General features: G+C 45.5%; 2 protein-coding genes across 2 annotated transcripts; one reads left to right on the top strand and one right to left on the bottom strand.

Moving 5' to 3' along the window:
- Positions 1-386: 386 nt before the first annotated feature.
- On the top strand, positions 387-1935 carry LOC123184536 (uncharacterized). The gene is made up of 2 exons (XM_044596637.1): positions 387-1225; positions 1522-1935. Exons 1-2 carry the CDS (start codon positions 406-408, stop codon positions 1557-1559), a joined length of 858 nt encoding a protein of 285 aa, XP_044452572.1. The 5' UTR covers positions 387-405; the 3' UTR covers positions 1560-1935.
- A 14857-nt stretch (positions 1936-16792) lies between these two features.
- LOC123184535 (OVARIAN TUMOR DOMAIN-containing deubiquitinating enzyme 1) lies at positions 16793-21041 on the bottom strand. The gene is made up of 10 exons (XM_044596636.1): positions 20804-21041; positions 20220-20319; positions 20058-20129; positions 19196-19258; positions 19027-19110; positions 18791-18940; positions 18144-18178; positions 17974-18029; positions 17808-17899; positions 16793-17554 (listed from the first exon to the last, which is right to left on the bottom strand). The coding sequence occupies exons 1-10, from the start codon at positions 20995-20997 to the stop codon at positions 17222-17224; spliced, it is 1179 nt and encodes a 392-aa protein (XP_044452571.1). The 5' UTR covers positions 20998-21041; the 3' UTR covers positions 16793-17221.
- Between the last annotated feature and the right edge of the window lie 774 nt (positions 21042-21815).

Below are 21815 nucleotides of genomic sequence, written 5' to 3'. Positions count from 1 at the left end.
ATAGCTGCTGCGACCTCTGAGAGTTACTGATTTGTGGGCCTAGTTCTGTGAGTTGCCGAGTTAATTCTCAAGTAGTTGCAGTTGTTGGAGCAAGCAGGCATGGGAGATAACAGCAAGGATAAGAGTGTGGATTCAAGTGTTGAAAAACTTTGTGAAAGTATGCAGCGAATGCTTGCTCAGCTGATGGAGCAGGCCCAAGTAAAGTCTAGTAGCTCGACTGAAATTCAGAAGTCTATCCTTGAACCGAATCCAGTTAAATTGACTGGCCCGGGCGACTATTTTAGTTGGGCTCGCAATGCCTCGTTAATTTTGGAAGCTCATGGCCTGCATAAGTACCTAAGTGAAGATGAGAAGAAACCAACGGATGTAGTGCATGAGCAGTGGGAGCAGAATCAAAAGCGAGTCATGGTTTGGCTACTGGGCTCAATGGAAAAAACTGTTCGGGAACAAGTTGAAAGTTTTCAAACTGCTGCTGAAGTCTGGACAAGCATTGAAAAACAGTTTTCTGGTAAATCAAACAAAATGCAGGTTAGCAGAATATTGCATGAGATGTGGCACTTTAGGCAAGATCAAAAATCAGTTACAGAATATGCAGGGGAACTCAAGAAACTTTATAGAGATCTGGAGTTCTTCCGGCCATTCAAGCCACATGATCCTAGAGATTTGTCTCTCCTCAGAGAATGGTTTGAACCATTGTTGGTGCAGGTTTTTTTGGAAGGCCTGAATCCCGAGTTTAAACTTCGCTCTCAGATGATACAAGCATCTCCTGACTGGCCTACCTTGGATCAAACTATTGCTAGTATCCTTGAAGAAGAAACTCGTTTGGCTAACCAGGAAGCAACGCCACAGATGCATGGTGATAATCGTGCTGCACTTACTCACGCACAAACCTCTGTTACTTCTAGGAGTGATCAAGCAAATACTACTAAGTTTGACTACAGAAGGAGAAACAAAGTTGTGTGTGATCATTGTAAGATGCCTGGCCATGTGAAGAAGAATTGTTTCGAGTTGGTTGGTTATCCTCCGGGATGGAAGCAAAGACAAACAAGCAGGTTCAACAGCAGCGGTAACAACTTTGAGAAGAAGCAGGACCGAGCTCATCTTACATCATCGACAACAGAGTTACCTGCAACCGCTGCTCATGCACTAGAAGAGTTCAAGGCAAAGTTGATGGCCGTTGCTACCGAAGGATCTAGTGAAGCTGTCGGCTCTCGGGCTACAGAAGGTGAGAACCATTTACGTGTGCCCTGGATCATTGATTCAGGTGCGACAAATCATATGACAGGATCACCAAAGAATTTTTCATCATACTTGCCTCGTTCTGGGAGAGATAGAGTTCGCATTGCTGATGGGTCTTCAGCTCCCATAATGGGTTGTGGATCTGTTAACTGCACATCAACCCTATCATTAAGCCCTGTCTTACATGTTCCTAATTTTCCTGTGAATTTGTTGTCGGTCAGCTCTATTACAAAGTCACTAAATTGCAGAGCATGGTTTGAACCTAAATTTTGTGTATTCCAGGATTTGAAGTCAGGAAGAATTCTTGGGACTGGAACTGAATATGACGGCCTCTACTACCTCGACAACGCATCGACTTCACTTGCACTTAGTGTGAAATGTGTCTCCGCTACAGATGAGTTGTTATTACTACATTATAGACTTGGGCACCTATCGTTTCAGTCACTAGGCCGCATGTTTCCCTCACTTTTGGCCTCCTGTTGCAAAGAGCAACTCGTATGTGATGTATGTGAACTAGCAAAACATACGAGAACTAATTATCCTAGCAACAGTGAGAGGAGTAATGTACCTTTTGAAGTAGTTCATTCAGATGTTTGGGGGCCAGCAGTTGTAACCTCTCTATCAGGAGAACGGTGGTATGTAACTTTTATTGATGAATCTAGTCGATATACTTGGCTGTATTTGCTCAAGCGGAAATCTGATGTTTTGTCCGCATTTAAAAACTTTTATACTCTGGTGTGCAACCAGTATAATGCTAGTGTTAAAGTATTTCGTTCAGATAATGGAACTGAGTATGTTAACAAGGATTTTGATAATTTCTTAGCTTCACATGGCATTATACATCAAACCACATGTGTGAATACAGCTGAACAAAATGGGGTTGCAGAACGAAAAAACGGACATCTGCTAGAAGTTGCTAGATCCCTCATGTTTATGATGAATGTGCCAAAATTCCTTTGGGGTGAAGCTGTCAAGACAGCGGCATATTTAATAAATCGTATGCCATCAAGGGTTTTAAATCATAAGACTCCGGTTGAGTGTTTGAGTGGTGCTAATTCTTTCATTGTTCCCCCGAAGGTTTTTGGATGTACTTGTTTCGTTCATGACTATAGGAATTCAGCAGGGAAGCTTGATCCACGTGCAGTTAAATGCATATTTGTGGGTTACTCTCCTACCCAGAAGGGGTACCGGTGCTGGAGCCCTACCAAAAAAAGGGTTCTTTGTTAGCATGGATGTCACATTTCATGAAAATGAGCCATTTTATCCTATAGATGGTAAAATTGTTCATGGTGTTGATAGCCAGGGGGAGAATATGAGAAAATATGTTACTCCCAGTAGCCCAGCTCTAACTCCTATGATTGATATATCTCAGCAGGAGAATGAACCAGAGGTGGAGGAAGATGCTAATAGTAACGATGGAAATGAGGTAAGTGACACTTTTCCCAGTCAACAAGTTATTGAGCCTGACACTTCTTCTGAGCCAACAACTAATGATGGGACTGGAGAAGATATTGACCATACTGATGCCCCAGAAAATTCTTCTTCACCGAGGGAGTCTACTCAGGGAGAAGGTATGGTAGAATCTGTAGCAGCTCCCAGTTCTCCTATAGTTGATCCTCCTATTGCATTGCGTAAGTCTGCAAGACGTACTGATATTCCAGCGCGCCTTAAGGATTGTGTTGTCTATAAGCATGATATTGCCAAATTTATTTCTTATGAAAAATGTAGCCCAACATTCCAAGGATTTATTGCTTCTTTAGACTCCACCTCTATTCCAAGAGATTGGAAGGATGCTATAAAGGATTCTAGGTGGAAGACAGCCATGCTAGAGGAGATGGCAGCCTTGGAGAAGAACAATACATGGGAACTCGTGAACTTACCATCTGGTAAAGAACCTGTGGGGTGCAAGTGGGTATACACCATTAAGCATAATCCTGAGGGTAAGGTTGAGAGGTACAAGGCTCGTTTAGTAGCAAAAGGGTATACTCAAACATATGGGATAGACTACGAAGAGACTTTCGCTCCAGTTGCCAAAATGAATACAATACAAACTTTGATATCATGTGCATCTAATCTTGACTGGGACTTACATCAACTAGATGTAAAAAATGCTTTTCTTCATGGAGACCTCCAAGAGGAGATTTACATGCATATACCTCCAGGTTTTGGCACTGCACAAACTGAGGGCAAAGTACTTAGGCTGCATCGATCATTATATGGCTTAAAACAATCACCTCGGGCATGGTTTGACCGTTTTCGACGGGCGGTACTACTAGTGGGTTATAAACAGAGTAATGCCGATCATACTCTGTTTTACAAACGTAATGCAAGCAAACTGGCTATATTGATAGTCTATGTTGATGATATTGTTATTTCAGGAGATGATGAGGAGGAAATTAAGAGATTGAAGTTGCAACTGGCACAAGAGTTTGAAGTTAAAGACTTGGGTCAATTAAAATATTTTCTTGGAATCGAAGTCTCTAGGAGTTCAAAAGGTATCTATCTTTCTCAGAGAAAATATATCTTGGATCTCCTATCAGAAACTGGAATGAAGGGGTGTCGTCCAGCTTCTACACCAATTGAACATGGTTGTCGCCTTGTTAAAGAGGGAGGCTCACCCGTAGACCGGGAACAATACCAAAGACTTGTTGGGCGCTTGATCTATCTATCACATACTCGCCCTGATATTGCTTTCGATGTAAGTGTTGTTAGCCGATTTATGCATGATCCTCGAACCCATCATATGGATGCAGTAAATCGGATTATTCGCTATCTTAAAGGGTGTCCTGGTAAAGGTTTGTTATATTCTTCCCATGGCAATTTACAGATAGAATGTTATACAGATGCAGATTGGGCAGGCTCATTAGATGATAGAAGATCAACATCTGGCTATTGTACCTTTGTTGGAGGAAATCTTGTTACATGGCGTAGCAAGAAACAGAGTGTGGTTGCCAGGTCTACAGCAGAAGCAGAATTCAGATCCATGGCACATGGAATATGTGAAATTTTGTGGTTAAGGATCTTATTAATGGAACTGGGCTTGTTTCGGTCGAAACCCTTAATGCTGTACTGTGATAACAAGGCAGCTCTTGATATTGCGCACAATCCAGTACAACACAGTCGAACAAAACACATTGAGATTGATCGACACTTCATTAAAGAAAAGCTGGACCAAGGAGTCATCTGCATGCCCTATGTGAGTTCTTCTAACCAAGTAGCAGATATTTTAACTAAAGGGTTAGGCAATTCTCAAGTCTTTGTTGCAAGATGGGGTTATTTGATGTATTTGCCCCATCTTGAGGGGGAGTGTTGAGTTATATCTTGTACTCAAGTATAAATAGCTTGTTGTCAGAGGGTCTAAAGTGTAAAATGGTGTACTCTTGATTATATAAAAAAAGGAAAGGAAACGGAGAGAACTCTCCAGTACGCTCCTATCCAAATCCTGAGCACACGAACCATGGAGTCTTGCTATCCCCTAGTTAGTGTTCACTAATCCCTACAAGGGGTCTCTAAGAATCCGAATACGCAAGTCGCGGAGCACCGGGCAGCAATGGAGCAAGTTGGCAATTGCGTTAGCATGACGAGGGTCTGGGTCTGTGAACCCTTCTAGCTCTAGCCGTTCTAGACCGGGTAGCATGACGAGGTGCTCATGCTGCGCGTCCTTGTTCACGGCGATGCACCAGATTTTGTTCACCTTCAACCGGATGGCCTTGACGTGCCGAAAGTGTCCAAGGAATTGCCAGGCTTGGGCAGAGCGTGGCAGGACTAGCTTACTACTCTTATCATCGTACGTCGTCCTAATGCATTGGAGGGTCAAGTCGAGTCGTGCCAGCTTGGTCGGTTGCGACTTCATCCAGAGCCCCGTAAAGATGAAGGTGTTGTAGTTGAAGGTGCGCAGACATGGCGTGTCGAGCTCTGTTCCTTGTAGACAGATGCTGCCGGAGGTGTCCACTAGCGTGAGGTCGGTGAGGCTTGCGGAGTGGAGCTTGAAGCGGGTGGCGCCGGAGTTGGACAGGCAGTAGAAGCTGTGGTCTTGGATGTGCAAGCTGCGGAGGCTCGGCGCGGCACGGACCAAGCCCTCGAGATCCTGCATCGACGACGAGCACCTGTAAAGCCGCAGCGCGGAGAGGCAAGGGAAGGAGAATACGGAGCCGTCGCCGTCCCGTGGCTGCGACTCGAGCCTGCAGAAGACGAGGTCCAGCACGCGGAGGGTGTGTCTCGGCAGCACGGCAGGGTCCAGCTTGTATATACAACGCGTAAGCTTCTCATGCTCCCGCATCATCATCTGGATAAGGACCTCAAACCTGACGCGGAGCACCTCTATATGCTGCAGCAGCGGGGCGCCGAGGAGGGAGGCCATCAGGTCGTAGCTGTCGCCGCTGCTCGTTCCACACATGGAGTTGCCCATGACATCCTCGAAGTAGTCGTTCCCGCATCCCTCGACGGTCAGAGAGAGCTTCTTAATTCCGCCGCACCGGCCGGCTGCGCCGAGAAACTTACAGGCGTCGGAGAAAAGCCGGTAGTTCATCTTAATGCCGGCCAGGCCGCCGCCGGCGTGGTCTTTGCCCGGGTCGCCGTAGGACCTGGAGTCGAGGTTGAGGGAGTCGGTGCCTAACCAGATCGGGCGCCATCGCCGCGAGAGGGCCGAGGTGCGGGCCGCCTCCGTGGCCGGTAGGAATGAGACGATGGAGGCGATTAGGTCATCAGAGAGGTCGGATAGACGATCGGCGCCGTTCATCTATCGTTGTGTCGTTGAGAGCCATAGGGCGTCAAGAAGTGATAAAATATATAGCAAAAATAACCTATGTCGAGGTCGGTTCTGAGTCGCACCGACTACGTACGTACGTACCGGGTGATGGATCGATATATCCGACTTCAAGTCATCTTGAATCCTTCATGCATGATGCACATCTTGCAAAGTTCTGTATGCGCACACATGTATGAACGAACCTTAATGAGCACCGCAGGTAGGAAATAACTAAATACTTGTTCATATGTTCTCATCTCTAGCTCTCACAACACCCAGATGGTCACTTGGTCAAGTTAAAAAAAACCATGTGCACGAAAGAGATTGTCCGTTTCGTACACAAAGTGCATCCAGTTTTCACTGTAACCCTCTTAACTTTTTAGCACATGCTATGTTGCTCCTCTCCAGGGACCCAATTGCTGAAAATATATTTATTCCCATATCATGCATCCGACCCAAAGGCAGGGTGCCGTTGCAAACATGCTAAAACATTCTTTACTTCGAAAACTATAAACATTTTTTTTGCGGGTGAAAAAAAAACTATAAACATTTTGCTTGAACGTATGCAACATACTTAGAAAATTACCTACTGCAGATTTTGTATTAACTAATGTACAAAGGAGCATGGTTTTTCCCATGATTTTCATAATTTACAGAGCAGTGGCCGTATGGGTGGCCGGAGATGATGAATGATGCGCCAGACGTGGATGGGGAACAGAGTGGCCTTGCTTTTCTTCATCTTCGCGGCCTCCTTGGCAACGGCGACGCCGCGGCCGGTGGTTTCCTATCTCTCTTGCCGTCGCCGGAAGTTGCGGGAGGGCGGCCGACCGTCGCCGAAGAGGCAGTGGCCACCCCAGCGGACTTGCCCGGGGTTGGAGCCAGTGCTTTCGGTCGGTGAACATTTTTCATCCCCAACCTATTCTTCCGTGCGGGCGGCGGTGCGGGGGTGGTTTCCGATGGGGACAAGCCAGCAGCGGTGGCCGAGTTGTGGCGGAAGGCTCTTAGCTACCCATTCTGGCAACAGAGGCGGCCATCGGTGGCAACGGCGGTGCATGGAGCGGCATTGGCGGGAAGGAGGAAGCCGCGAGGGCAGGAAAAATAGGCAGGCAAGATTTTGATCGGCCACATGGGCGTCGAGTATATTTAGGCATCATGGGGGTTCTTTTCGGCGAAGGAGTAAAAATTTTACTCTATAGATTTTAGGAGTTTGGCTAGGTGCCGGTTAGAGGAGTATACTGAAAATTTTACTCCATTGTAGACTTTTAGGGGATCGGCTAGAATTGCTATTAGGAATTATTCTGCTATGTCAATCTAAATGATCCTGGGTCCTTCAGGAATCACTGTTCGAGTTGTCAAACAAACCAATGATGGACATATCATGATGTAAATGGTTCTATAAGATATATTTTTTCGTTTTCTAACGACGCAATCTTAGATCTCATGTTCTTAAAACGACAACGGAAAACATAGGAATTTTATTCAAATGGATAAATTCAGTGCTAATTAAAAAAGAACAAAGCCTTTGACATGAGCATGACATTTATGATGATATTCAATTGGTCCAACCAACATACGAGTCTTTGAGATGACTTTCTACATTCTTGTTGCTTCCGGGTGCCCTGTCCAACAAGGTGTGTATGTAAATGACTCAGTTATGGACTGCTCGAACACTGAAAATACATGATAAATTGTTGGGTACAAGTAGCCTAGATCCTGAACCTTTGAATCCTCCAAATGTTAGGCCAATCCTCTGTATGGGGCCACTCCTCTGTATGATGATACATTCAGAAAGACAACTTCTTTATATGGATGAAATCCAAGGATAGTCCGTCGTGACAACCACCAACCATATATTCATTGTCAAGAATATCATCATTTTCAGAGTCTCATTCAACCTTTGCTTCCACTAGCGTTTCCTTGACGGAGTTTATCAACTTCAATTTCTTTTCTAATATTGTTCCACGTCATCGTCAGGTGTTATATTGCAGTTCTTGTACTCTTTGAGATACTCATTGCAGTTACTATCCTGTAAGACCCATGAACCAAGAACCGGACCATCATAAGGCATTATAGGTCTAAGGCAATTGTTATGCTTCAAGACCCAATTCATCTGGCCACTCGATTCCTCAAGGACCCAAACCTGAAGACGATATGTAATACTCTCTCCGTTCTTAAATATAGGGTGTATAGTTTTTGGCACGGAAATTAAAGAACGCATGTGAAAAGAAAATTTCACAAGTTTTGGCAAGATTACACCTGACTAATTGACATGAGAAAATAGAGGAGCTTGCATAATATAAGGAAATGTAATCAAATCCCTAAAAGAATTCCAAACGAGTGGTGCAACGTAATACACCTTATATTTTGATTTTTTTTCTCAAAAATCTGTGCACCTAATATCAAGGAACAGAGGGAGTAGAAGTATATGGAAACCACCCAAAACGACAAATAGATGCAAGGTACACCCCTTTTTCTGATCGTCCAAGACGAAACTTTCGGCATTCGATTAGTTCACCATCCATCGGTGGTTTAATTACTTTTTTTTGCGGGGAATTAAGGAGCTTTATTCATACGATGATCCACCGGCCATGTCAGCCATTAGGCTGGTGACCAGGAACCCCGGGGGGGAGTCCATCCAACACTCTGTCACCTCCAATGTGCATGCATGTTTTGCACAAAGGTGGGCAGGGACATTGGCATGTCTCCTAACATGAAAAATGTCAAAATAAGTAAAGTGAGCAACAAGCTCCTCAATATCTAAAAGTACCGACGCTATTACAGAGCGCGAATTCCGGCGCGATTTCCAGAGGTTGACCACTTCCAAACAGTCTGTTTCAATTTCGACCCGCGCAAAACCACGAAGCATTGCCACCACCACACCCTCACGCACCGCAGTCGCCTCTGCCACCAGAGGATCTGTGATACCTGGACACGGTTTGCACCAAGCTGTGATAAAAGTCGAAGATGATCTGGCCACACCCCCAACACCTCCTCTATGCTCGAACATAGCAACACCAGCATCTGTATTAATTTTGATGCACTCGCCCTCCGGCGGTCTCCACCCGTGCCCTGGCAGCACCAATGCATGCTTGATCGGTATCTCTAGCACTGCCAACGCATCCCTGATACACTTTAGTGACTGGACTGGATCCCGACTGGCTTTATCATGCGTGATATTGTTTCTCGAAGTCCATATTGCCCACATCACAGTGATGATCTTAGCCCTGTCTGACCCATCAAAACGATCATCACAGAGAATATCTCTTGACCATGTCATCGTATGCAGCTCCGGCAGCTTCACGTCCAACCACTGTCGGGCTTCTCTCCAAAAGTTTTGCGCATGGCTGCACTTTATCAAAGCATGGTACATATTTTCCTCAGCTGCAAGACACACCTTGCATCTTGCTGTTGTCGCAATGTGTCTGTAGTGTAGTGTGCCCTCCACAGGAAGAATCCCGCGCAACACTCGCCACCAAAAGACACGAACCTTTGGCAACACGTTCAACTTCCAAAGCCTCGTCCATAGCTGTTTATTCGTCTCGGAAGATTCGGTGACCGACCCTTCTTCTAGAGCGCGATGCTCGTTGCGAATCATGAGAGTTCGGTACGCTGACTTGACTGTATAGATTCCTGCTTTTTCTGTCGACCATGCCCATATATCATCTCCTCCAAACCGCCTCAAGGGTATATTAAGAATAGCCTCTGCTTTCGACGGAATGAAATTTGCATGCACCTCATTACGTTTCCATGTCCCCGACTCCGCATCAATGAGATCTGAGACCCAGACAAGCTCAGCGTTCCCAATCTGCACCGAAGGTCTCATGGAAATAAGGCCAGGGATCCAAGGGTCGTTCCAGATCGATACCATAGACCCAGCCCCGACCCGCTTGATCATCCCAACCTCCAAAGCTTCCTTTCCCGCCAAGATTGCACGCCAAGTGGAGGACGCGTGGGATGGTGAAGAAGCTTCGAGGAAAGTCGTCGTCGGGAAGTACTTCCCTTTGAGCACCCGTGCACAGAGCGACTCCGGGCTCGTGACGAGTCTCCAGCCATGTTTTCCTAGTAGGGCCAGATTGAATATTTGTAGATCTCTAAAACCCATCCCTCCTTTCACTTTCGGAGAAGCAAGCGTGTCCCAATCCGTCCAATGTAAAGACCGACGATCAAGTGAGCTACTCCACCAGTAACGGGCCATGCAAGATCTGAGGCCCTTACAAACTTTCTTTGACAGCTTAAAACAGCTCATCGAAAAGGCCGGGATAGCTTGCGCCACAGATTTCAGGCGAACCTCACGACCCGCACATGAAATCATACGTTTCATCCCACCTTGCAACTTGCTTCGAAGTTTCTCCGTCAGATGCTCGAAGGTACTACGTGGTTTAATTACTTTGTATGTATCATTTGTCAAATATATCCTGCAAAATATACCGTTAATAAACATGCGAATAAATCATATAAGTAGAAAATACTACGTTACTCATGAAGAAATTGGTAGAAAAAAGAGATGAGTTTAAAGAGTTTTAGGTACCTCATTATGAAATCAGTTTTGCAATGCACGTAAAGTGTGCCCCCGTGATAGACGGCATAACGTCTCTCGTACAAGTCAGAAGACCGCATATCAGCGATGGTGCCAGCAGCCTTTCCTTGTCGAATAAAAGACCTTTGCTCCCAACAGCCCGACCTTGAGGAGAAAACATGTAAAGCACACATAGACGGTGGCCATTCAGATTCCTCTATCTCCATAGCAGGGTCTACTTTATCCTCTGAGTCTGATATGTTGTAGTTATATTCTATGGTCTTTCTTTTGTAGTGAGGATGTGGGAGCAGAAACACCTCGTAGTGGGGTGACAACGTGGGATCAAACACAAGGTATTGTTGGTATGCGAAGTCTGGATCTGCCTCCTTGAACATAGACGGGCGCGTCGGTAAAGGATCCCAATGCCGCGTGGCTGGGTTAACCACGTAGTAATGGTCCTCGTGAACATCGAGCAAGAGGAGGCCGTTGCAGTGGTCCACAATGCTGCAGCAATCCAGGCTCTCAGGGTACTCATCGGGACGGGGCAAGTAGTCAAACCTGCCGGAGATCACAGGGCCGGCCGAGGGGCGGGCGAAGAACTCCGACAGAAGCATGCCACGGAAGTTGATGAATATGCCGCCGACGGTCAGCGGGAGGAGGTCCGCGCGCACATTGGTCAGGTTAAAAAAAAACACCTAGCCCGTCGTCACAGCAATAGGTTCAGAAATGATATCTAACTAGTGAACATTCACCACAAGGGCGATCACCTTCTCTGTCGTTGCACGGATCACGGCGCAGGGCCAATGCCTCGGAGATTAGCTGCAGTCTCATTCGCTGTAAAGCGTTTCCTGGCGAACGCTCGCTTTTTTTTTCTCCCAAAAAATCATGGAAGGTGTGTGGAAATATGTACTAAACTTGTTTCTACATATTTGAAGCTAAATTTATTTTTCTCATAGTGAAACATCTCCACATTCATAAATTTATTTTTTTAGATCACACGACAGATTTTTCTTTAATCATAGCGTTTTCGTAAAATTATTAATTACCATGGCATTTTTATCAATCAGTATTGCACTTTTTTTCATATCATGGCAATTATACATATTATGTTTTCTCTGTTTTTATAAGAAATATATGTACTTTTTTTGGTCATGGCATTAAAAAAGCAGTATACTGGGCCTCTGGGCCAATAGGGGTTCATCCTGGCCCTCCTGAGAACGAACGTTTTAGGCCGTTCGCTGGAGGGTGCCTTCATTAGCGAACAAATCGTTCGTTGAAGGGCAACCTCTAGCTGACATGTCCTTAGGGTCCAATAGGTTTCGTTTGATGGGGTGGGCCCCTTTTTTATTAGACAATTCCGCTCATGAAACATCATTACATAGAGTTCTCCAGATGCAATCCAAAGTTACATTGCGCCGGATAAAATTACCAAATAAGCACACAATTACGCTATCAACCACTACATTAGACCGATGATTAACATGACTAAACATGCAAGATGAGAAGTTGTCTACCCAAACTTTGATATCGATGATTACCGTCCCAATGGTCGTGGTATCTATTATCTGAGAATGAACTTCCAAAATGGCAGAAACATAATCAGGTGCAAAGATGGCATTCTGAAAACCTTCTCAACCTTCTTGATGAGCGAGAAGGTTTTCAAAAGATGGTCTTCTGTAAACTTTCTTGAAGATGGCCTTACCACATAGCAAACGAGATTGTTTGGATATGCCAGTTGTTGGGCGCCAGAACCTTGCTTATGAGATCCCGCTCTGGATCCTCCCATCTCTTCTGCATCATTCGGAAAAAAGGTTTTTGCCTCAGACACAATGAGGTTCAGTCGCACCATCAAATCCTCAATGCCTGACCGCCCAGCTTCCATAGATGAATTCCCCTAGGAGCCATCCCCCAGTGCACTTGACCTATCCTTTGCCATCAAAGAATTGTCCACACTCACCCTCTCTCACGTCCACCATGGCTTAAGCAGAGTTCTAACTCTGAGACCAGCCTAGGATGGGCAACCATGCAAGGATCTCCCCATAGTCATCCCGAGTTGCCAAGAAGGAAACCTAGTCGGAGGAGTGGAAGGGCAGGGTAGAGAGGATCAGAACGATGGACTAGAGGGGGAAATTGATCGAGATCACACTCTCAAAGATGGGTTTTGCGCTTGCGGTCGTCGGCCGCTAAACCAAAGAGCACATCTAGACAGGGTTCTTAGGATCAGCTAAGTTATTTTCCTTTTTTTTCTCTTCCCCTACAAACTTAGTAAGAAGAAGAGGAAAATACCAATTGATAATATGAAAAACATTTCTACATATTTCTACCATATTGCGAGCCTAGATTCTTAATAACTAAAAAAATTGGTACAACGTTTAAGCAATATTTGTTTTAGCAAATAAAGTTGTAAGTAAGAGTATACGAAGAGGGGAATCATAAGGTTTGAAAATTGCGTAGCTCTAGAGTTTATTCAGTTCAGTCTCTTTGTATATTAGTGGTGTTTACTATATTGGGACCTCATACCCCCCGCGCGACCCCCAAGGTGCATGTCTTCTTGTGGCTGTTGACTCACAAAGAGTCATCACAAGGTACTCAGCAGGGATAATTTTGCTAAGTGACAGAAGTTAGCTGACATTCTGACAGTAGTTGTTTGCTATGCAGTGAACTTGAAAGTGTCACCCATCTGTTTTACTAATGCAATGTGATACGTTTAATTTGCTATGACATTTCGCGCATGGTGTTATAAAGAGGTTGGATGTAGTTATGAACATGTGGCAAGTCTATGGATGTGCAATACCAACAAATCCAAGATTTAATATGTTAACCAGCGCAATGATGTGTGAACACTTCGAAGCTATGCAATGATTTGCATTTTGGGCGATGTTATTGGTTTGAATTACATGTGGTCTGCCAACGTTCATGAAGCCCGGGCGTGCCCTCTGGCACAGTGGCACTATTGACACCGACTCTTCGATGCCAGTCCCTAATAAACCATTTAGCCGCTTTTTGCAAGATGGACGAGCTTCAAATGATTTCTGCAACATTGTTTCCTCTATGTTTTGTCGTAGTTTTCCTGTAGGTTCCCACTGAATTAAATCAAGAGAAATGCGAGCACTAGTGTCAAGTTTAGAATTTGAACTTTGGTGAGCTGGGGATACAACTGTCCTCGTAACCATCCAACCATGCGAGTGAGATTAAACGTTTTTGACGATCGATGAAACAAAATACATGCATTGCAGATAAGTTTGTCTAGAGATCCTGGAGGGAGAAAGAATTGTGGTCGAGAGAGAGAGAGATGTGAATGTAACAATGCAACCACATTTATTCATGACGTGGACTGATGGACCAGCTTTCCTTGCAGCCAGGGTTGAACATGCAGGATCTTGCGAACAAGAAACCATCCATGCTCAATGGTAAAAGAAAAGAAAAGTGTCACAATTGATAGGAAGCTTGGGGGATTTCGGCGATACACGTTCAGTGGGAACCATCCATGCTCAATGGACTAGCTTATACGAGTTTTGATTTTCGGCCGAAAAAAGTGGATTTCGGCCGAATTTCGGCCATCTCGGCCTGGGGCGAAAAGTATATTTAGACCGAAATTGCTTAAATTTGGCAAATTTTGGTCAAATTTAAGTCAAATTGCACTCAAAATTTGGTCAAATTTCAGCCGAAATTTTTGAAAATGGCCGAAATTCGGCCATCTCGGCCTAGGGCGAAAAAAGCTCAAACCGAAAATCAAAACACAAAGACGAGACACTTGCAGGGACGTCTCTTGGAAGGAGTTGCAGATGCGCCATGTGCAGACCCCAGGAGCGCGCTCAGCTGCCCACTCACACTCAGTGGGAGTGAGAAGAGAAACCAGCAGACGAAGCAAGGTACTCCTCCGTACTAGCTTAGCTACCACCTTTTGGTTGCGTGGGTCGAGGAGGATTGCAAGGGAGGAAAGGAAAGGACACGATGCCGCGGTTGTACAGCCATCCGGTGGTGCACCCCCACCCGGCGGTGGTGGCGGCGCCGCCGGCGCAGGGGCAGATGCAGGGGCAGCAGGCGCCGGCGGCGGAGGCAGAGGCGGTGCATGGGGAGGGGGCGAACGGGGACGTGAACGCGCCGCCTGGGGTGATTATGAGTAACCGGGGGAAGCGGTGCCGGCCCGGGATGCGCCTCGCGCAGGCCGCCTTCGCGGCCGCCGCGGCCGCCGTCATGGCGTCCACCCACGGATTCGCCTCCGTCACCGCGTTCCGTGCGTCCTCTCCTCCTGCTCTCTCCCTTCTCCTCTCCTGCTCCGCGATTTTCTTCCTAGTGTTTCAATTTTGTTTCAGAGCCAATTTGCAGTAGCTACATCGTCTACCTGTCGGGTTTCAGAGAATTTTTCAGGGGTTATTCTTCATCGTGTGGGTTATGTATGTATGTGCCTTTGAATGACTGCATTAGCCATATTTTCCAGCGTCTCTCCCTCTCCCTCTTTGTGACACAAGTTTGCAATGGAAATTATGATTGTGTCCTCGAGAAATGTTCGTGTCTGTTCGTGCATTTTTTCAATTAACTTGGGAGCCTGAAAGAGGCAGTACGATCAGATGGTCGCGTGATCATGTTCCCTGTGATGTTTCCTCAGTTGTCTTTTTTGGACACAACAATGTTTAGCTTGAGATTCTTTTTCTGACCATAAATCCATAGTCATAAGCATTTTCTGCGAAAATCAGGAGTTTGATCTTCACAAGGTTTTTTTTTTTTTGGACAATTCACATGACATAGTTATCTAGGCAGTTTTTTTGTGTACGCTGAAAAGTGTTGTTCACACTTGGTTACCAGAATTCAGGACAGTGTAATTGTAATTGGACAATCGTGTGCATACATTTTCTTCCTTGAGGAAAATATTTGAAGATCTACATTCAGCGCAAAACAAGTATCTGTTTAGTGCCGTAAATCAACGGTTTTTTACTTAGGATGCTGCTGTTATAACTCAAAATACGGGATTTTTCTCTCTTCTGTGGATGAACTTATTGTTGTTCTGTTGAGCAGCTACATCATAGTAGCAGCAACTGTGCAATGCCTCTGGAGCCTCGCTGTGGCCATTGTGGATCTCTATGCACTTCTTGTCAAACGTACCTTCCAAAATGCCCGGCTTTCAGCATACTTGCCCTTGGGGACTGCGTAAGTCATGTTTTCTCAGGCACCTCAAACAAACAACCGGCTGTCATCCATTGTGTTTTGAATAAGCAAAGAATCATCTTTCCTTCTCCTAAAAGCGATTGGTTTTTGACCCTGATGTTTTGTCTGTAGGTCACAGGAGCAATGATCTTCAGCGCAGCATGTGGATCGGCAGGCATCACCGTTCTCCTTGACAATGATCTCAGATCTTGCCCCAGAAATCACTGTCCAAGTTTCATGACTGCTACCGCCATGGCTTTCTTGTGCTGGTTTGTTCGTGTGCCATCCGGTATCACAAGCCTTTGGCGGGCGGTCTACGAAATACAAAGGTCCTAGTTTGTGAAACAAGACTCAGGCTGTTTGGGCAACCAGATCCCTTTGTGACCAAACTGGGACACATCATAGCGCAGCTAACTATACTACGTCCAGGAAGCAAATTAGAAGGGAGTAGCTTGGTGTTGGAAAGTGTGGCTGAGCAGCTCTGGATTTTTCTTTTTCCTTTGAGGATAGTCCTGACGGTTGTTCTGGGGATGAACTGATGGGTTACTTGTGTAGCGCTCAAGGTTTACTGCTATGCTATATCAGTTTTATTTTGCTACTCATATAGTATTTTATTATCAATACCTAGATCTTATAGGTCCTGATATTACTCACATAGCGTGGTTGTGACCTACGATTGCCAAATTATCTGTCGTTTCAGGCCCTTGAGTTGTCGAGTTTTTTATATGTTAGGGTCAATAGATGGCTTCAGTTTTGATTGAAAACCATTTTACATGGCACTTGCATTGCTTTTACTATAGTGCGAAACTCATCTTTGACAACCATCAAGACATCAATGGGCTAAAAGCCTAAACTGAGAAGAAATTGGGCTATCAACAAATGTGATGTAAGTTGTGCAACAAGCAGAGCAGATGGTTCACTTCCCTAAGAGTACATATAAGTAGCCTTTAAGTTTCAAGAACATATAAGTAGCCTTTAAGTTTTCACTGGAGAAAGGGCAGGTTTCGATATTTCAGTCAGAATTTCAAGCCCTAGAAACCCACTGCCACAAACAGAAAAAAAGTTTGGTCTATTCACTCTCGCTTATGTGTGAAGGGATAAGAGGCCAGTGAAGACAAATAAAATTAAAGATGACACAAGATTCAGATTCACATTCAATGTTCTATTCATCTTATATAAGCCAGGTTTGGTTTCAAAGAAGTTCTTGACTTTGCATTCGCAGTCAAGCTCATATAGAAATTGTTATTATTCGAAGAATCTGATATAATTCAGGTCTGATGTTGCAAATCTTGCACACAACAGTATCCCAATAATTCCTCATATGTTCCTATCACATCTTCTATCCTGTAGCTTCCTTCCAAATACAGGAGAACTAACAACAGCATCAGCAAGAACAAGAAAACCAAGGAGCAGAGCATGACATGTCATTCAAGGTAAACCTTGCAGCAGTAGTCGCGGGTTGTTGTGGAGCAGACCGACAAACGGCCACACACACTATAGAGGACTGTTACAAGGTTTCCCCATAATCATCCCGGAGGAAGTTTTTGCCGAGCGAGCGAACTCGCATAGTTTGTTCACTTGCGGTAAAGAATGTCACAATGGCCATGCCGACACAGTAAGGTCAGCATGGGTGTGCCATCAGATGATAGCAAGTCGCCATCGTAGCTTCCCTGCTTCAGCGGTATACGAGCTGTGCTCGAGGAAAGGTAGCTCCGAGTCAAACGGAGAGGGCCCTTCTCCATGTCGAACTCATGGAAGAAATCGAGGCGCTTCACTAACACACCTTGATCCGTCAAGCTCTTGTCCACGACTTCGACACGCAAAGGTATGCCGAGTGCATATGTCAAAGCCCTCATTTGTGTAGCGGTAGCTTCAGCATCCAGGGATCGCACCGCCTTCCAACAGAACTGTTATCACAACGATATATGTGGAATAATTTAAAATGTAATCTGTCAGCGGTAAAATGTAGTACTGGTTATCTTTATTACTGTAAATCAGGGAAAATTGACTAGTGGCAAACTTTATTTCTGAGCTAAAATGTTTATCCAGAGTGAAAGGTAATTAGTATGCCAAGTCTCAAAGACAAAGAGGGCAAGATAATCCATTTGTAGTATATCGAGAATGATATCTGAGGATAGTACGAGGAAGCAGAAATTCCACCTGGAGGACATTCAAATTTTTAGGGATAGATTGCTTGTAGAACTCGTCTGTACGGATTTCAGTCTCAGTAATCAACCTAAGGAGAGATATAACTGGCAAAAACAACATGTTATATACAGAACAAATAGACAAACAACACATCCTAAACAAGGATTGCTATCCTTACTCCTGCCTGAAAAGGACTCCTGCAGGCTTCTCTGGTACAGCCATTCAGAAGTACAGCTACAAAAGACAAGAACTTGTTTGTAAACAAAAATATAACTAACACGAAATGAAGGTATCTTAAACATATCGTCAAGACCTTTCTATGAATATCAAGTTAAAACATACACATACCCTGCTGCAATGACGTTGAGAACCTCATTGAGCTCCTGAAACAAAGTGCAGACACTAGGTTATGTATGTAATTTAAGCTATATCATGAAGAGAATGTCAAAGTGCTACAGGAGTCCATCCCTCTTCCAGAAGTAGTGGCGAAACAATATCATATAAACCCAGCCAAAGATCATGCTGATTGATACGTAATGCTCAATTATGTTCATAGTGAATTTGGTGTTCGCAGCAAACACTTATAGCTGTTAGATAGTGGCGTAGTGCCCACAATTAAGCGAAAATTTGAAATCGAAACTACAATCATCAAGAGCAACATAAAACATGGCAAACTGAAAATTTTATACAACTGTGAAAGAATGAAACATTCTAGTGCCCTACCCATGTAGTGGTCCTGTACTCTGCATCATCTTATCCATTTGTTATTTTCTTTAAGGCATTGTTCAGTCTGTTAATTTTTAGGAGATGGTTGAAGGTTAACAGTCTGACGAGGAAGCATGAGTTCAGTTATTTTTCAGAACAATTCAGGCAACAAAAGAGATACATACTATTGTTAGCAAGTATATATATCCCACATAATTATTTTGTACATAAATGGATAAGGAGATAAGGGGAAAAATGTTTATGCTTTTGTAAGCTAGTACAGTACTTACAGAAACAACACTTGAGAAGTATTCTTCGGGATCTATCGAGAAGTATGCTTTGTTCCACTCAAGACAAGAGAATCTATCTTTAGACATATCCAAGCATTCCATAAGACGAGTAACTTCAGCTTGTTTATCTTGCATCTGTCGAAGGATCTCCTGTAGACAAGCCTATTTGTATTACATTTCCATGCAGATCAAGAAAGGAATACCATCATCATGAGTAAGTAAACTGAAACAGTTACCATGTAGGAGAAGATAAAAGCTCTGTAAAAACAGCTGCCATCTTGGCGAGTTCTTCTGAAGAGCACATAATGCTTACTGAGAATCTATATAAGAAAATGATTTTCAGATATGCACAACAAACTAAATCATGACAATGCTTAGCATGAAATTAGCTGAAGGCAGACAAACCTTCATCTTTTCCTGGATGATGGAATTATCTGGAGATTCACGAACCAATTCCGAGAGTTGTTCCTGCAATAACAAGAATAAGAATCACAAAAGGTAGCATTAAGGTATGATGGATGATATGCAATATTCATCTAACTTGAGCATGGATTTGAATAGTAATGCTGATGAAGCAAAATTGTTTTTATGGTTTTCACACATGGAACAAAACTGAGGACTTCATGGTAAGAGAACTTCTGTTTCAAAGAAGAAGAAATTATAAGGTGCAAAATATTGATTACAATTCACAGTGATAATCATTTAACATCTGCCGACATCATAGTACTTTCCACTGTTTAATTGCTCAATACAACATCTAAGAAATTATACACTGAAAGAATAAACAAACACATAACGACTGGGGCACTCAACAAGCTTACTGTGGAAATGATTGAGAATGCAACTCCCAAATATCATGTGATAGTCAATTGGCAAAAAACTGAATATCTTGTGATAGTCTAGGGTAATAGGACGTTTGGGAGGTCAGGTACACTCAGGTGGTCTGAAACTGAACCGAGCACGAAAAAGAGAATCTACTGCTTTACAGAGTTCATTCACTTCATGGTTGAAGAGCTTACATCATCTAAGATTGCGATTGCTCAATACAACATCTAAGATTATATAATACATAAAACAGTAAGCAAACAAAGAACGACTGGGGCACTGAACAAGTTTACTCCATTATATAGTAAGACATTCGGGCCGTCAGGTACACTCAGGTGGTCTGAAATTGAACCGAGCACGAAAAAGATAATTTACTGCATTATAGAGTGCATTCACTTCATGGTTGAAGAGCTTAAAAAACTCCGAGGTACAGCATTCTCACCTGAGGTCCTAATGCTGTCGGGAGCATGTGGACACCCGAAACCACCAGTGAGGGCACGGTCGGTTCTCCCATCTGAGCAGTAGAGAGAATAAGTTACAATGAAATGATATCATCTGGTATGTTTCCTCGGATCACTCATGAAGTGTGTAGAGAGGAAGTTACCAGGAAGTGACCCCTGGAGCTCCCCTTCCGAATCCTGATCATCCTCTTCTTCCTCCCCTGAATCTTCATCATCTCCTCGCTCCCCTTCTTCCAGCTCCACCTAGAAAATAGCAGAGTATTCCTTGTATAAGAGGAATTTCGAGCACAAATGTAGTGAACAGGGAATACCAGAACATCCTTGTTAGGTTACCAAGTTCAGCTGATTGTACCAAGAACAACTATCAGAAGTTCAGAACACAATTTTGGGTCAAATTAGAAAATCCCACCCGTCTCCCCACGAACTGCAAGAACTTGCAGAAGGGTCCGCGATAATCAAACCAATCCATTGGAGGAACCTATGACCGCGGCCGATGCTACAACCAAGAACTCATCCCCCATGAACTGGCCGCCGCGCCCGATGCCCCGATCCGACAGCCAGCCAAGAACTAATATCCCCCACAAACACAAACTGGGGGCAAGAAACAGGCCAAGAACGACAAAAAGAACACCCAGACGCACCAAATTTCACCGACCGGAAGATGATTCTTGCGAAAATATCTCCGAGCAATCGCCATCGAAGATGCTTCAGGACGCTGAGAACTCACCGGATCCTTGTCGGCGGGAGGCGGCGGGGGCGCTGAAGTGGGAAGCGCCGTCTGGTCGCGAGAGTGCGACTGCGCGGGCGGTGGGGGCAAGCGTGGGGCCTTCGTCGGTCTAGCATCGCCATCGCCGCCGCCGCCGCCGCCGCCGCCGCCGCGGTCTCCGCTGCTTCCCGCGCTGGATGGCTGGGCCAGGTCATCGTATTCTCTCTTCGGGCCCATTTCTTTCCCCTCAGAGATTTTCTCGCTTTTCCCCTCGTCTCGTATAGAAATTCTGTATCGCTCCTCTCAGGGACCCAACTGCTGCGCCATATTTAGGGCATCTCCAGCCGCGTCCCAGTAAGGTCTCCCAGGCGATTTTTTCGCGTCGGCGCAAAAAAACGGCCCAGTCGCGCCCCAGGAGCCCGATTTTCGCCGGCCTGGGCCGAAAACAGCGCCAGCGGACCCAGGCCGAACCCGGCGCGCTGGGGAGCGCCCGGGGGCGCCGGGGCGAACTGTTTTGGCGCGAAACAGCCGCGGGCCCGTCGCGTCAGCGACACGGCGCCTCGTCTTCCCCCAACGGCCTCGGTTCCCGCGGGGAATCAATGCCAAGGCTGCCGCCGGTCAGCCTTACCATTGATTCCTCACGGGCGGCGCGTCACTGGACGGCGCGCCGACGCCTCCCCTCCCTCGCACGCGTACACATGGGTGCGGCGCGGCTATTAGCCGGTGGCCTGCACTCGCCTGTGCCCACACCAGCCCCGCCCCTCGCCGCCGCCCAGCTCCTCCCTCTCCCTACCTCTCTTGAGCGCCGCCGCCCAGCCCCTCCCTCTATCTCTCTACCTCTCCCGAGCCCGTCGCCATGGCGGAACGCTATCCCGGAGACGAAGCGGCGGCCAACGGCTTCGGCCGCCGTTCGCTCCGCGAACAGGAGTCCTGGCTCCTGTTCCAGGTGAACATCCCGGCGCCGCCGAACATGCGCGCCGGGCCGACGGGGTGGAGGCTCAGCGCCGGGGGAGTGCCCATTCCCCCGTTGCCC

This window comes from Triticum aestivum, chromosome 2A (assembly GCF_018294505.1).
Source record: "Triticum aestivum cultivar Chinese Spring chromosome 2A, IWGSC CS RefSeq v2.1, whole genome shotgun sequence".
NCBI classification, from domain to species: domain Eukaryota; kingdom Viridiplantae; phylum Streptophyta; class Magnoliopsida; order Poales; family Poaceae; genus Triticum; species Triticum aestivum.
The sequence above is the reverse complement of the archived record's forward strand: the minus strand, read 5'-3'. Positions and strand labels throughout refer to the sequence as shown.

Excerpts from the sequence above, each read along its gene's own strand:
- LOC123184536 (XM_044596637.1), top strand. The coding sequence starts at position 406 with ATGGTTTGGCTACTGGGCTCAATGGAAAAAACTGTTCGGGAACAAGTT. Across the intron at positions 1,226-1,521 it reads CGGCTCTCGGGCTACAGAAG|GATTTGAAGTCAGGAAGAAT; the intron begins GTGAGAACCATT and ends TGTGTATTCCAG.
- LOC123184535 (XM_044596636.1), bottom strand. The coding sequence starts at position 20,997 with ATGACCTGGCCCAGCCATCCAGCGCGGGAAGCAGCGGAGACCGCGGCG. Across the intron at positions 19,259-20,057 it reads CGACAGCATTAGGACCTCAG|GAACAACTCTCGGAATTGGT; the intron begins GTGAGAATGCTG and ends TTGTTATTGCAG. Across the intron at positions 19,111-19,195 it reads TCATCCAGGAAAAGATGAAG|ATTCTCAGTAAGCATTATGT; the intron begins GTTTGTCTGCCT and ends TTTCTTATATAG.